The sequence below is a fragment of the Carcharhinus amblyrhynchos genome, chromosome 21 (genome assembly GCF_965287045.1).
Source record: "Carcharhinus amblyrhynchos chromosome 21, sCarAmb.v2.hapA, whole genome shotgun sequence".
Lineage (NCBI taxonomy): Eukaryota > Metazoa > Chordata > Chondrichthyes > Carcharhiniformes > Carcharhinidae > Carcharhinus > Carcharhinus amblyrhynchos.
Genome location: NC_137344.1, coordinates 31,106,398 through 31,123,373, shown reverse-complemented (window position 1 = coordinate 31,123,373; position 16,976 = coordinate 31,106,398). Strand labels below are relative to the sequence as shown.

General features: G+C 44.4%; 1 protein-coding gene across 3 annotated transcripts in view; it reads left to right on the top strand.

The window, feature by feature from the left end:
• ogfod3 (2-oxoglutarate and iron dependent oxygenase domain containing 3) overlaps positions 1 to 16,976 on the top strand; it is a 144,198-nt gene that overhangs the window by 7,472 nt on the left and 119,750 nt on the right. For all 3 annotated transcript variants that reach the window (XR_013889122.1, XM_080208924.1, XM_080208923.1), the window contains exon 2: positions 2,330 to 2,544. Coding sequence is in view for 2 of the 3 variants with exons in the window: in XM_080208924.1 (XP_080065050.1) it covers positions 2,330 to 2,544 (215 nt within the window). In the remaining variant the exon portion in view is untranslated. The remainder of the gene's footprint in view (positions 1 to 2,329; positions 2,545 to 16,976) is intronic.

Sequence of the window (16,976 nt, the reverse complement as noted above, 5' to 3'; positions counted from 1 at the left end):
ACAAAATTGGCTCGGTCAAAGAAGACAGAGGGTAGGAGTAGAAGGGTGTGTTTCTGAATGGAGGGCTGTGACAAGTGGTGTTCCTCAGGGATCAGTGCTGGGACCTTTGCTGTTTGTAATATATATAAATGATTTGGAGGAAAATGTAACTGGATTGATTAGTAAGTTTGCGGACGACACAAAGGTTGGTGGATTTGCGGATAGCGATGAGGACAATCAGAGGTTACAGCAGGATATAGATAGGGGGAACGGCAAATTGTGCGGAGGGTGTGGAGAGTCTGCAGAAGGATCTAGATAGGCTGGGCGAATGGGCCAGGAAATGGCAAATGGAATTTAATGTTGGCAAGTGTGAGGTGGTCCACTTTGGTAGGAAGAATGGTAGGAAGGACTATTACTTACGTGGCGAAAAACTGCAGCAGGCGATGGTGCAGAGGGACCTCGGGGTCCTTGTGCATGAGTCGCAAAAACCCAGCTTGCAGGTGCAGCAGGTGGTCAGGAAGGCGAATGGGATGCTGGCCTTCATAGCGAGGGGGATTGAATATAAAAGTAGGGAGGTCTTGCTGCAGCTGTATAGGGCATTGGTGAGGCCGCAGCTGGAGTACTGTGTGCAGTTTTGGGCGCCGCACCTGCGCAAAGATATTTTGGCCTTGGAGGGAGTGCAGAGGAGGTTTACTAGGCTGATACCGGAGTTGAGGGGGTTGAGCTATGAGGAGAGGCTGAATAAACTGGGCTTGTACTCGTTAGAGTTTAGAAGAATGAGGGGAGATCTCATTGAGACTTATAAGATGATGGATGGGATAGAGGTGGAGAGACTCTTCCTGCTCAAAAAAGACAGTAGGACTAGGGGGCACTCAAGATAAAAGGGGGGCGGTTTAGAACGGAGTTGAGGAGGAACTTCTTCACTCAAAGGGTGGTGAATCTCTGGAATTCTCTGCCCGTTGAAGTGGTGGAGGCTGCCTCGCTAAATATTTTTAAGACGCGGGTTGATGGGTTTTTGATAAGAGAGGGGATTAAGGGTTATGGGGAGAAAGCGGGAAAGTGGAACTGAGCAGCGACAGATCAGCCATGATCTTATTGAATGGCGGGGCAGGCTCGAATGGCTGGATGGCCTACTCCTGCTCCTATTTCTTATGTTCTTATGTTCAGTTGGAGACTTGGGGGGAGAGATGGCAGATGGAGTTTAATCCGGATAAATGTGAGGTAATGAGTTTTGGAAAGTCCAATACAGATAGGAAATATAGAGTAAATGGCAGAACCCTTCAGAGTATTGATAGGGAGAGGGATCTGGGTGTATACTGGTACACAGGTCACTGAAAGTGGCAATGCAGGTGGAGAAGGTAGTCAAGAAGGCATACAGCATGCTTGCCTTCATCGTCTGGGGCATTGAGTTTTTTGGCAAGTCTTGTTGCAGCTTTATAGAATCTTAGTTAGGCCGCACTTGGAATATAGTGTTCAGTTCTGGCCGCCACACTACCAAAAGGATATGGAGGCTTTGGAGAGGGACAGAAAAGATTTACCAGGATGTAGCCTGGTATGGAGGGCATGAGCTATGAGGAAAGGTTGGAGAAACTTGGTTTGTTCTCACTTGAGTGATGGAAGTTGAGGGGAGACCTGATAGAAGCCTACAAGATTATGAGAGGCATGGACAGAGTGGATAGTCAGAAGCTTTTTCCCAGGGTGGAAGAGTCAATTACTAGTGGGCTTGGGTTTAAGGTGCGAGGGGCAGGGTTTAAGGTGCGAGGGGCAAGGTTTAAAGGAAATATACAAGGCAGACTTTTTACACAGAGTAGTGGGTGCCTGGAACTCGTTGCTGGGGGAGGTAATGGAAGCGGATACGGTAGTGACTTTGAACACTAAGGGGCAATTTAGCATGGTCAATCTACCCAACCTGCACATCTTTGCACTGTGGGAGGAAACCGGAGCACTTGACCCAAGCCGGGAATCGAACCCAGGTTCCTGGCACTGTGAGGCAGCAGTGCTGACCACTATGCCACTGTGTCACCCACCTCTTCCCTAACTTATGAAGTAAATGGAACCATGCTAACTGATACAGAGATGCTCAGTCTGAATGTATTATGTTCGTGAAGTCCGTGAAAGTTTTCCCAAATAGTTTAGAATTTAATAGCGAACGTGAATTTTGATGTTTTGCAATGGCATTGGCTATTTGGACTGGCAAATGGAACAATAATTATTTTAAAAAGCAAAGCTACACAGATGATAAATACACACGAATTTAAAATTGCTGATTGCATGGTTGATGATTGTCTAGGAACTGACAAGTCAAAAATTAGGCAACAGAAGCTTATTCACATTTTTATTTTCCTTCCAGCGTGAGAAAGACCAAATCCAAGTTCGCAACTTGGTGGAAGTGGTTAACAATTCTGACATTGACCCTCTTTACTGTTTTTTGCGTGGTCCTGCTTTGGGATTATCTGCATGAGGATGACTTTAAAGAAGTGCTTGTACGCCAGGCTGAGGTGGTGGAAGGAAGGTTTTTTGAAGTACCTTGCTCGAAAGATTATGAAAATTACAAGCGATTTGCAGGTACAACATTATCCTATAACAAATTGACTTTTCAGTTCAGTTGCAGAATCATGTACGTTCTTCACGTAGCCTACATTGTTCGCGTATTTGCAATAGTTAATGTTTGTATTTGGTTATTAAATATTTCACAGTGCGCAAGTATACAGCATCAGAACAGAAATGTGGCCTTGGCCATAATAAGGTACTTGCAGGCTAACCATTTAATTTTATTTATTAATGGCTTAAATGTATAAATGTATAAATTTATAAATGTAGGCTTATGTTAACACTGCAATGAAGTTACTGTGAAAATCTCCTAGTCTCCACACTCCGGCGCATGTTTGGGTACACTGAGAGAGAATTTAACATGGCCAATGCACTGAACCAGCATGTCTTTCAGACTGTGGAAGGAAACCCATGCAGACACGTGGAGAACATGCAGTCTCCGCACAGTCATCCAAGCTGGGAATTGAACCCGGCTCCTTGGTGCTGTGAGGCAGCAGTGCTAAGCACTGTGCCACCATGCCATCCAAATAGTTTTGTTGCAGCTGGCTGTACAGTATAACCAGAATCTCTTAGATTATCAATTCAAATAGTGCATCCGCAGATTACAGTGCATAAGAAAAATGTAATCTGAAAGTTTAAGAGATTGACTACATTGTGATATTATAAACTACATTTTCAGCATATCCTTAATTCAGCCAAGTTAAAAGTCAAGGGCACAGAATCAAGGTTATTGGCAACAGAAAAAGCAGTGATGTGAGGGAGTTTTTTTAAATGCAGTAAGTGGTTAGGATCTGGAATGCGTTGCCTTGGATTGTGGTTGAGGCAGATTCAGTTGTGGCTATCAAACAAAGAATTGAATCATCTGAAGAGAGAAAAAAAATTAGAGCTACAGGGAAAAATTGGGGAGGGGGATGAAGTGAGTTGCGCTTGCAGAGAACTAGTATGGCCATGCCAGGCTGAATGGTCCCTTTATGTGCTTTAACTGCTCTATATCTGAGAGTTTACATAGCCCATCTCAAAAGTATTGGATGAATGAAGTTATAGGTTTTGCAATTCATAATTTAAAGTCATTGTTTCTTGCAATATTGATTTCATTGACCAGTGAACCCACTGAGGAGAAACAGTGGGCATAATTTTCTCCTGCCTGCCTGCCATGGGAATCGTAGCAGGGCGGGACACGGACCATGCAAAGGTCTGTTGGCCTCAGGTGGGATTTTCCTAAGTTGGGGCACGCTTGGCCGGAAAATAGGACTAGGGGGCACAGCCTCAAGATAAAGGGGAGGCGGTTTAGAACGGAGTTGAGGAGGAACTTCTTCACTCAAAGGGTGGTGAATCTCTGGAATTCTCTGCCCGTTGAAGTGGTGGAGGCTGCCTCGCTAAATATTTTTAAGACGCGGGTTGATGGGTTTTTGATAAGAGAGGGGATTAAGGGTTATGGAGAGAGGGCGGGAAAGTGGAACTGAGCCACGACAGATCAGCCATGATCTTATTGAATGGCGGGGCAGGCTCGAAGGGCTAGATGGCCTACTCCTGCTCCTATTTCTTATGTTCTTATGTTCTTAAAATCCCACCCAGTGAGTCAATGTTTTTGAAACCACAATAAGGATGCTTGTGTCATTGGAAAATAACACCAACGTCATCGCTGTACAGCAATTTGATACAAAAGTTTATTTTTTATTCAGTAACATTCTGTTGGTGCTCTAGGTTAAATTCCAGAACTTTGTCCATTGCTGTGTGAAAATGATCTTCCTTGTATAATGTACAGTCCCTTTGTCTATATCTTTGTCGTTATCCCTTACCCAAGTTCGCGTTTGAAAAATACAGCGGAGGTTTGTTTCTGATACTTAGTATGTTTGGGAAAGTGGGGATTAGCTAAACTGGGAATATTCCTATGTTTTAATAAGCCTGGGAATGGTCTTGGATCCTATTAAGTAGTTTGTAGATGGATGAGGGGAGGGCAGTGTGGGTGGTGGGGGGGGTGAGATGTGCTAATTAAATTTTGCCACATTTTGGCGATGCTGAAGGGGTTTACGAGGAGGGAGAAATTATTTGACTTTGCATCACACTGGAGTTAGAATCTGTAGTTGGAAGATTGGAGTGGAATGTGGGATCTTGCTCAGTAATGGTTTCCTGGTAGCTGTTGGTGCCTGTGGTGCAGCAATTCACATGTCCCCAGTCCAGAGACAAGTTTCACTGTCCTGGAGCTGGAATCATAGAATTCTTACAGTGCAGGAGGAGGCCATTTGGCCCATCGAGCCTGCACCAACAACAATCCCACCCTGGCCCTATTCCCGTAACACCAGTATTTAACCCGCTAATGCATCTGACGCTTAGGGTCAATGTAGCCTGGCCATTGAACCAAATCTGCCCATCTTCGGATTGTGGGAGGAAACCAGAGCACCCGGAGGAAACCCACCCAGAGAATATGCAAACTCCACACAGACAGTGACCCGAGACTGGAATTGGACCCAAATCCTTAGTGCTGTGAGACAGCAGCGCTCACCATTGTGCTACAGTGTCGCCCATTTTCTCGTGCTTTGTCCCAAAGTTTGAAGAGGAAAATGTGGAGACGTTGTAGCTTTTGCGAAACTGGCAACACCGTAAAAATTAGTTAACGGAATTTTGGACGCTCCTATTACAGGATCAGCTGGTAGGAAAAGCTCGTGTGGTCACCCTTATGTTGTCTGTAGAAATGTTTGCCAGTTGTGAACAGACAAAGTCTGCTGTTCTCAATGCCTACCAGCTAATACCAGAGGTGTACCCCCAGCAATTCCAGAATTCCTGTAAAAAAAAACACGCAAATTTATTTGAGATTTGAAAGACTAACTGGTAAGGCAGCAGTTTAAAAGTACAGAAGTTAAAGGAACTGGTGCAGTTAGAGGAGCTTAAAACCACCTCTTCTACAGCCTCAATACTCACATACAGGAACAAAGACTTTCTACAGTTAGAGCTATAATCTCAACATAGACGTGGGAAACTCAGGTAGTCTCTTCGCAAATCAACCCCAGAAGGCGGGGATCTGAGTGATGTGTGGTGGCCACGAGAAATGATTGGTGGGATGGGGTGGGAGGAGGAAGGGAGAGAGAAAATCCTCTCCGAGCATGACAAGGAGACACAGGGAGCCAAAATGACACGTGGAGGTCCATGGGTTCCCAGTGTAATAAAATAGAACGTTTCAGACCTACATGCTGGAAGCTCCAAGAGGAAGCCTGTGGGTCTTTTTGGAGTACGCAGGATTAATCCCAAAGAAGGTGCCCTATCAGTGGCACAGCAGATCAGATACTGACCCTAACTGCAGAATTTAACTCCTCAAATAGCACTCCCAATGCAGGGCAGAATCTGACAAAATGCCTGAGAGTGACCAGAGTTTTGACCTTCAAGGACCCATTAACTTTGGACCCTCCTTGTAAGCTGCTCAGGGATACAGGGCCACTCAATCGCTGGTGGTGGGAAAAAAATCTGATCTTCCCCCAGAATCTTCCGTGAAAGACTGAAGCTAATTAAGGGATTGACTTAGTCTTGGCACCAGTTACTGTCGGGATACAGAGTGACCTAGTCTTGGCACCCATCACTGTAGGGATACAGAGTGACCTAGTCTTAGCACCCATCACTGTAGGGATACAGAGTGACCTAGTCTTGGCACCCATCACTGTAGGGATACAGAGTGACCTAGTCTTGGCACCCATCACTGTAGGGATACAGAGTGACCTAATCTTGGCACCCATCACTGTAGGAGTACAGAGTGACCTAGTCCTGGCACCGAGGATACAGAGTGACCTAGTCTTAGCACCCATCACTGTAGGGATACAGAGTGACCTAGTCTTGGCACCAGTCACTGTCGGGATACAGAATGACTGATTCTTGGCTCCAGTCACTGTAGGGATGATCCCTGAGCTGCCAGCGGCAGGGACAGGTTTGTGACTTGCGAATGACTTATATGACAGTAAGGTAGCAACATCCCCCACAATCCTTGACCAGCCAAGAGAGAACAGGAAACTGAGCAGCCCCAGGAAGAAGTCCTGGGGATTTTTCCTGATTGTGTAGTGACTCGGTTCCAAGCCAGGTGCATTGAAATGAGGAGAAGCCAGCACCTCAGCTGGATGAGCCCGAGGTCTGGCTATCTGAAACTTATTAATAAAGTGTTTTCAATAAGCAAGCCTCCTTAATTAAAGCACAGCAGGCAGATCCTGTATTAAAGCATCTAGCACAGACTTGCGGTGAATGTTGTTCAGCTCCCCACATGCTATTACTTACGAGTTGGGATAGTTATGCAATAATGGAGATTCCCTGGGAGATCTGTTGCTGAAGAGTGGATGGTGTTCCATCCAGTTTGTTGTGTCCCTAGGATACCCTTATGATATAAGAAAATCTGATGAATTGCTGTGCTGTTCCGATGGCTGGACACGTGTGTACCTGAGAAACTCAAGCCTGCACCAGTAAGCACTTTTACTGACTTCACCTTTGGCCACCTAGTGCAAAATCTGCCATGTTTGCAGGAAAACTCCAGGCCACGGTTGAACCTGCCCCTTTCAAACCCTGGTGAACCCTTTGACCAAACCTCGATAGACTGGGCAAGGCAAACCCAAAACCAGGACAGGCTATCAGTACCTCCTTATCAAAATGGACCTGATCACCCACATCCCCAAGCCCATTCCGCCCAAAAAGATCAGGCACCTAATAATCAGGGATTATTAATTAATTAAGTTCACCTTTAAAATATTGATTTGAAAACGAAACCTTTAAATTGGGATGACAAATCGATGGCCGTTTTAGCAGACCCTCACCATAATTTACGTAGAAATCCACTGGAACTGCTCCAAACTCAGCCAGGATCCAGATGTGACAGAGATAGTAGTTGTTTGGATAACATAACTATGGGCAGGAGTAGGAAATTTGGCCCCTCGAGCCTGCTCCGCCATTCAATACGATCATGGCTGATCTTTTCGTGGACTCAGCTCCATTTACCCACCCGCTCACCATAACCCTTAATTCCTTATCTGTTCAAAAATTTATCTTTGCCTTAAAAACATTTAATGAGGTAGCCTCAACTGCCTCACTGGGCAGGGAATTCCACAGATTCACAACTCTGTGTGTGAAGAAGTTCCTCCTCAACTCAGTTCTAAATCTGCTTTCCCTTATTTTGACGCTACATCCCCTAGTTCTGGTTTTACCCGCCTGTGCAAACAATCTCCCTGCTTCTATCTTATCTATTCACTTCATAATTGTACATGTTTCTATAAGATTCCCTTTCATTCTTCTAAATTCCAGTGAGTATAGTCCCAGCCGACTCAGTCTCTCCTCATAAGCCAACTCTTTCAACACTGAAATCAACCTAGTGAATCTCCTCTGCACCCCCTCCAGCATATCTTTTGAGTAATTTAATTAATCTGTAATTATTCTTGGAGGATGGAGTCAGTGGAAATGGTTCTACAGGCTCCATTTTGATGCTGTTGGGAGGGGAATGGGAGGGAGGAACCTTGGTGCATGAAGAAATGGTGCAGCACCTGAGCTTCACCTGCTAGATGGGCAAAGTGGGAGGAAAGGATGCACCCATGGATGGAACTGGTTTGATTAACCAGGTTCGAAATACATATGGAGGCAGGAACGCCATTCAGCTGTGGGATGAATGTGTGTCACGGGTCTGCTCATTGGAGGATCACTGTTGAAATGCTCTTTATGTGGGAAACAGAAATAGAAACATTTTAAATTATGTCAAATTGGGGAGGGGATGTTCATGATGCTGTCAAGAAAACATGTTTTTAAGGGATTTATATTTATTGTTAAACATTAGAAATAAGGTATAGGTATAAGGCAGCATGGTGGCACAGTGGTTAGCACTGCTGCCTCACAGTGCCATGGACCTGGGTTCGATTCCCAGCTTGGGTCACTGTGCGGACTCTCCATGTTCTTTCTCTGTCTGCGTGAGTTTCCTCTGGGTGCTCTGGTTTCCTCCCATGGTCCAAAAGACACACTGGTTAGGTGGATTGGCCATGTTAAATTCTCCCTCAGTGTACCTGAACAGACGCCAGAGTGTGGTGACTAGGGAATTTTCTCAATAACTTCATTGCAGTGTCAATGTAAGCCAACTTGTGACACTAATAAATAAACTAAATTAAAGTAGATTTAAGTGGGGTTATTTTAGGGTTTCTGCCTAAGGAAGAACACACTTATCGTTAGATTCATGCTAGACAAAGGTGCTTGTGTGTGTGTGTGTGTGTGTGTGTGTGTGTGTGTGTGTGTGTGTGTGTGTGTGTGTGTGTGTGTGTGTGTGTGTGTGTGTGTGTGTGTGTGGATTTGGTCAGCTCAAACTACACTTCGTTTGTACTTAGAGAAGCTTACGGCATGAAAAGTAAACAAGTAGGGGAGACATAATTGCTTAGCAACCAGTGGCACCTTAGGTGGGACGTTTTCTGAGTTTGGTTTTAGCTGGATAAAATAAATAATGAGAAAAAAGGCAACTCTCACAATTCTGCTTGATGCAGTTGGTTATAGAAGGCCAGATAGGGAAACATCTCTCTCAACTTTGCTGGTAAAATAGCCATACCATGGAATAATGGTTAAGACAACAAGTGTGGAGTTCGAAAGAGCAGCTAGTTAAGGAAACTAGGGAAGTGGAGAGAAATTTCTCTAATGTCGGAAGGTACAGAAACCAAAGAGGAACTGCCTTTTGAGAGCAGGATACTGCTTGTGAAAGACGAAGTCAGTCTTGGGTAGAGACCAGCTGATGAAGTTGCCTACAGCCAAGCCACATCTGAAGCAATTGGAAGGTTTCATTCCATTCTAGAATCTTCTGTCCAGCACCATCTGGGATTGTAACAAAGTAGTAAGTAGGCTGAAGTGTCTTCAGGGTGAGGGGAGGTGCAAATCCAAAGATGTGTATGTTAGGTGGATTGGCCATGCTAAATTGCCGCTTAGTGTCAGGGGGATTAGATAGGGTAAATGCATGGGGTTTTGGGGATAAGGTCTGGGTGGGATTGTGATGGTACAAACTCGAAGGGCCGAATGGCCTCCTTCTGTACTGTATGATTCCAAATGCTAATTGATGGACCCTTCTGATTGGGGGAAAGTTTGGAACTGTAATAATCTGAGTATAATGAAGCTGAATGGGTTGAGAATGGCGAGTGCCAATTGTATTCACTGAAGTTAAGCTCATTCAGGCGGAAGGCATTAAAATAAAAGCAAAATACTGCTGATGCTGGAAATCTGAAATAAACACAGAAATTGCTGGAACATCCAGCAGTTTTGGCAGTGCCTGCGGAGAGAGAAACAGAAGCGACACTTTGAGCCTAATGTGACTCTTCATGACTCCTTGGAACTGAATTGGTGAGACCGCAGCTGGAGTACTGTGTGCAGTTTTGGGCGCCGCACCTGCGCAAGGATATTTTGGCCCTGGAGGGAGTGCAGAGGAGGTTTACTAGGCTGATACCGGAGTTGAGGGGATTGAGCTATGAGGAGAGGCTGAATAAACTAGGCTTGTACTCGTTAGAGTTTAGAAGAATGAGGGGAGATCTCATTGAGACGTATAAGATGATGAATGGGATGGATAGGATAGAGGTGGAGAGACTCTTCCCGCTCAAAAAAGACAGTAGAACTAGGGGGCACAGCCTCAAGATAAAGGGGAGGCGGTTTAGAACGGAGTTGAGGAGGAACTTCTTCACTCAAAGGGTGGTGAATCTCTGGAATTCTCTGCCCGTTGAAGTGGTGGAGGCTGCCTCGCTAAATATTTTTAAGAAGCGGGTTGATGGGTTCTTGATAAGAGAGGGGATTAAGGGTTATGGGGAGAGGGCGGGAAAGTGGAACTGAGCCACAACAGATCAGCCATGATCTTATTGAATGGCGGGGCAGGCTCGAAGGGCTAGATGGCCTACTCCTGCTCCTATTTCTTATGTTCTTATGTTCTTATGAAGAGAGGTAGAATTGATGGGTTTATTGTGACATGTGGGATTCTCAGGGGACTTGACAGGTTCGATGCTGAAAGGTTGTTTTCAACCTTGTTTTCAACCCAGTCTTTCCTGTTGCTTGCCATTTGAATTTACCACATTGTTCTCACGCTCGCACTTCTTTCCCTGGTCTGCGCATTGTGCAGGTGAAGCCCAGTGCAAGCTTGAGGAACACCACCTTATCTTCCGATTTAGCACTTTACAGCCTTCTGGACTCGACACTGAGTTCAACATCTGTCGACTGTGAGCCCTGCCCTCACTTTTGATTTATTTTTGTCAAAATGCCAGTCTGTATCTTGTTTCTCATGCCTTTTTGGGGCAGAGCTGTCCTTTACTTTGCAATTAACACTCAGGACCAATGTTTTGTTTCTTTACTATCACCATTTGCACTGCTTTGCCTTTTATTCCCATCCTTGAAACTATCCATGATCTGCACGTTTATTCTACCTGACTCTTCCCCCGCTTTTTCAGCAGCAGTAAACCATACGACTGTAAGACACTGGAACATAAGTAGGCCATTCGGCCCATTGAGTCTGCTTCACCTTCCAATGAGATCATGATTGATCTGATAATCCTCAACTGCACTTTTCTGCCATATCCCTGTAACCCTCGATTCCCTTTCTGATTGAAAATCAGAGACAAAATTATCTCTCCAGCCTCTAATCTTGGTGTGGAAATGCCGGCGTTGGACTGGGGTGGGCACAGTAAGAAGTCTCTCAACTCCAGGTTGAAGTCCAACAGGGTTATTTGGAATCATGAACTACATCAATGGGACACCCGCCTGATGAAGGATCAGCGCTCCGAAAGCTCGTGATTCCAGATAAACCTGTTGGACTTTAACCTGATGTTGTGAGACTTCTCTAACCTATCCATGACCTTTCCTTTCGTTCCACCCTCTGCTTTTCTTAAAACCAATTATATCTACCTCTCTTCTGATCTGAAAGAGAGTCATATTGGACTTGAAGCATTAACTCTGTCCCTCTCCCCACAGACACTATCAGATATGCTGAGTTTTTCCAGCAGCTTCTGTTTTTCTTTTATTTCAGGCGGAGAGCATTGATAGCAAAGTGACTTGAGCAGATATGAGCACTCAAGGGCGGCACACTGACACAGTGGTTAGCACTGCTGCCTCACACGCCATAGACCTAGGTTCGATTCCCGGCTTGGGTCACTGTCTGTGTGGAGTTTGCATGTTTTTCTCATGTCTGCATGGGTTTCCTCCCACAGTCTGAAAGACATGCTGGTTAGGTGCATTGATCCAAACAGGAGCCGAAGTGTGGCGACAAGGGGAATTTCACAGTAACTTCATTGCAGTGTTAATGTAAGCCTTACTTGTCCACTAATAAATAAACCTTAACTTTAAGTATAAAGAGAGACTTAACGATACGAGTGTGGAATGGAGTGAGGATATTTCCATGTGCAACTTTTCATTCTAGGAATCAATTTATTCCAAATAAAGACTGGCTTTGAATTTTCCCTTCACCAGCTGTGAGTGAGGGAGGGAGCATGTCCTAGCCAGTGACCTGGAGACTGGTGGGGGCAGTAGAAGGAGCTTCAAGCTGACCTTGAGGAAGGTGGACAAGCTCATTAGGCCACAGGGGAGGGTCAGCAGGTCAAACTTGGGGGTTTGGATGTCCCGTTACAGGGGAGAGCTCTGCTGGATGGATTGATGGCCCAGCAGTCTATGGGACGTTGACAGAGGTATTGGCAGTTAGACACTCAAACAGTGTGGCAGGGAGAAGATTGAGCTGGGAGTTAGTCAACATTCCTCATAGGGCTGTGATGAATAGTCTGCCAGTGGAGGTGGGAAGTATGCTGGGGGCACTATTATAAATGAACATTTTCATTTAAAATGGGTTACTTGTCTCTTTTGACAACAGTGAAACTCTCGCCCTTGAGACAGTTGTGAGTTTAGATGTCAATCCAGGATTTGAGCACATTATTTGGTGTCAGAGGTGCTATCTTTCAGATGAGACCTTAAATCAAGGCCCCATCCTCCTGATTGTATGGACGAAAAAAACTCCTGGTCTTATTTAAAGAAGGACAGTCTGATCACCATTGATCCCGCACCCAAACCACTGAGGCATGCAAAGTAGTCCTATATCTCATTTGCTGCTTCTGGGACCTTGATGCAGACAAATTGGCTGTTGGATAACAGCAAAGACAATATTTCAAAGGTAATTAATTGGCTGTGAAGCACATTTGGATGTCCTTGATACGTGGAAGTCACATTATAAGATGAAAAGTTTGTCCTGTGTTGATGGAACCTCAACAGTGACATCGTGTGCCTAGAGTCTGCATCTGCACCCAGACTGAAAAAAAACCCCCTGCTGTCTATCGATATAGTCCCTCAGGCAGCAGTTGTTATAGCAACTAAATGTTGTACAATATCTAGTGTTAAAAAATTGATTGCTTGTAGGTAAAACAAAGTTGGCAGTTTAATACTGCACCCAATTGACTTAATCTTCAAAGAATGTTGCAGATGCCTCAGTGATTTTAAAAGATAGATGGAGGAAGCTGATAAGAGAATCGCAGAGTAGTTACAGCACAGAGGATCATTCAGCCTGTTGTTCCTATGCTGGCTCTCTCTAGGAATGATTTACTTCACTTCAGTCCCTGGCCTTCTCCCCCTAGCCCTGCACATTTTCCCCCTTCTGATTAAACGCCTCAATTGAATCTGCCTCCACCACCCTCTCAGGCAGTGCATTCAACCATTCACTGCATGAAAATGTTTTTCCTTATGTCGTCCCCATTGCTTTTTCTTTTGCCAATTATCTTAAATTGTGTTCTTCAGCTCTTGATCCATTCAGCGATGAGAACAGTTTCTCCCTATCTACTCTCTATGATTTTGTACACCTCTATCAAATCTTCCCTCAATTTTCTTGAATAAAGGTAGTCCAGTTTGACTGAAGTTTCTAAGCTTTTCTGTTCTCTGTCTTCATAACTGTCAGAAAGTTTGGCATCAAAAACAGGACACAATACTCTAGTTGAGGCTGAACCAGTGTTCTCTACAAGTTTAACATGACCTCCTTGCTTTTGTACTCTGTCCTGATTAATGAAGCCTAGGATACTGTCTGTTTTATTAACTGTGTTCTCAACCTGTTCTGTCACCTTCAGTGACTCATGTACATAAACACCCAGGTCCCTCTGCTCCTGCATCCCCTTTTGGATTGTGCTGTTTATTTTGTATTGTCTCTCTGCATTTTTCCCATCACTTCACACTTCTCTGCACTAAACTTCATCTGTGGACCTGGTGTTGTCGGACTTTTTACTAAACTTCATCTGCCACTGGTTCACCCGTTCCACCAAAGTGGCCATGCCCTTTCGAAGTTCTGCATTATCCTCCTCACTGTCCACGATGCTTCCGAGTTTCCGATCATTTGCAAGTTTTGAAATTGTACACGTGGGCAATCTTTCCTGAAATGTTTCTTATTCCCAAATATGAAGAAAACTCACCGTCTTGGCTTTCTTAGTCACTGAACTAAAACTCTTTGAAAACACGATGGCTGCATCTACCTTATCCATGTCCTTCCTCAACTCATTAACTCCTTTTGACCAAACAGATTGATTTCAAGATCTTTAGGTTGGGATTTTACAGCCTCACTCGACCCGAGACCAGAAAATCCCACCCAAGGTCAGCGGACAAGTCCATTGTCCGTCCCTCGCCTGCTCTGATGCTATGGTCGTCAAGGCAGTAGAACTCCCATGTTAATCTTTTCTTGTCCCTCATAACTCAGTGAACTTCTTCTGCCTAAATATCTCTCTATATATCTTCTCTTCATTTGACTGAGGCTTAGTTCTTGTTCCCTCTGCTCCATTATTATTAGCTTCTTTTTCAGCCATTGTGCTCCTATTTTAAACACCTCTCTTGCCGTCTCCCTCCCTTGTTCACAAATGCCTCTTTAAAAGCTGTTCGTTAATTTTGCTTTTAACATCTTTCTGATCTCCAGGTTTCTTTGCTCTCCTCAGTGTCCATTATTGCACTTCACCCTACCTGAGCAGCATGAGACACCTTTTTCACACATATGTAGATGGTTTTTGATGATCGGAACATCTGGAAGAGAACTTTCTTCAGAGGCGTGCAGACAAAATTGGGAAAGGAGTTGACTGGGTCTCATCATTGTCTTCACTCCGTGGTTGATCAAAGCGAATAAAACCGTTTCGAGTAGTTCTGCAACAAATATGTTTTTTTTCTGCAATGGAACTGTCTACAATCATGGAAGACTTGTGCTCTGCCTGTTTTCCCCCTACTCCAGTATGTTTCTCAGTAAGCTGTATTGATGTCAAAAGTTAACTGTTACTTAAACCTCAAAATGCTGCAGCAGTAAATATCAAAACCTGGAACTTGATTGAATCAAAAGAAAAAAAACATTCCAGATGGTTATAATTCAAGAAATCAGCTATTTTCCTCATCATTTAGAGTCATAGAGATTTACAGCATGGAAGCAGGCCCTTCAGCCCGACTTGTCCTCGCCGCCCTTACATTTTTTAAAAACCCCTAAGCTAATCTCAATTGCCTGCATTTGGCCCATATCCCTCTATTCGCATTGTACCCATGTAACCATCTAAATGCTTTTTAAAAGATAAAATTGTACCCGCCTGTACTACTACCTCTGACAGCTTGTTCACACAATTGCCACCCTCTGTGTGAAAAAATTGCTCCTCTGGACACTTTTGTATCTCTCCCCTCTCATCTTAAACCTATGCCCTCTAGTTTTAGACACCCCTACCTTTGGGAAAAGATATTGACGATCTACCTTGTCTATGCCCCTCATTATTTTATAGACTTCTATAAGGTCACCCCTTAGCTTCCTATGTTCCAGGATTTGCAGGAATTATGGCCAGTCAGTCTTTGTGGTTCTTTTGAGCGTGAAGCATACTCTGTAAACCAGCAGTGAGCAACCCAGGCTAGTGAATGGGCTGCATGAGTGGCCCTCCTTTGTCTAGTGGGCTGCAAGCCCTTGTTCACTGACCATGACCCCTTGAATAAGATTAAATACATGCTGAATATTTCATCATGAATTATAGAAAATGCTTAATCATTTATATATTAATAGAACTATCTTCAACTTCAAATGCTAAAAACAAAAGAGATATTTACAGTTTGGATGCAGAGGGAGCGTATGACTCTTACGGTCAATGTTCTGAGCAATCAGCCCGCACCTCACTTAACCCCTTGTTTTGTGTGCCGATCACCTCACTCACACTGATAGGAAAATAACTACGTAGATGGGAATCAGTGGAGTGTGGCCACGGTCAATGGAATGAGTGGATCACACTCAGAGCCCAGGTGGGCTGCATTGGTCCCTGGCCCAGAGGTTGCCCACTGTGGCACTGGTAACTTCTCAGTACACAAAGTTTAGTGCTGTAGCTTCAAATGTTTCATGCATTTGAACAGCTATCTTTTGTAGTATGACACCAGAACCTAGAAATACCCTTACAGATAAACATTGTAATATTGTGTTTGATGAGCCTGGTACAGGGGCATTCATTTCTGTAAGTCGTTATCTCAGCTTCAGATCAGGTTGCAACAGGCTCGCTCTCTCTCTCTCTCTCTCTCTCTCTCTCTCTCTCTCTCTCTCTGTCTCCCCTCCCCCAACCGCCCCTTGTTTGATCTCTTTTGGGAAGTTAACGAAGTGGCAGATCAGCAAATGCCCATGTGGTGGTGCTACTGTATTGTGTTTCTTTTCGCAGTAATACTTGTTTAGCTATGGATTTGAAAGATATATCCAATAATGAAATGTACCTATTGAAAGCAAAAGCATATGAAAGATCTGGGCAAGGGAAATGGTGTATTACTCTTGCATAGGTATTCAGAGATAGAAGTTTTGCCTCTGTGTACATAGGTTATGAAGAACAGTTGTTATTGGTGGTGAAGAATGATGACCAGTACCTGTGACAGATAGCTGAAAGATGCATAGGTGCTTATAACGAGAAGCTTTTGCAGCATTACTCCAAATATCAATTCTGAGAAACTCCAGGACTTCATTGCTGCTAAGATTGGTACCATGTGTTCAGCTGCCTCTGTTCTTTGCCTGTCGAGCCTGATCTTTCCCCTGTATGTGCCCCCAGTCAGTATGTCTGTCCAGCTTTTTCTCCCATCTTTCCTCATGTACCCTACAAGCTCATCTCAGCCTCTGCAGCCTTGACTTCATTCACATTAAGTTGTCTGACTGCTCAGCTTTCCCCATATTTACTTCCCTCTCCTCACCTTCTGTTCCCCTCCATTACCAAGCCCCATTTCCTGAAAAAAAAATCTCAGCTCCTCTGGCCTTGCATATCACTGCCCCACCTCATTTTCTCCTTCTAAAATGTATTATCACTTGCCAAACCCATGTCCATCTTTCCCAGAACTCCTGTTTGTATCCCCCCAATCAGGGTTTTGCTTCTGCTGTAGGAATGAAACTTACTTTCCTTGTTCCATGTCACAAGTGACATCATCTGTTACTTTCACCAATATTTCTTCATTGTCCTCATTCTCTTTGTTGCCTTCAACATGGTGGATCT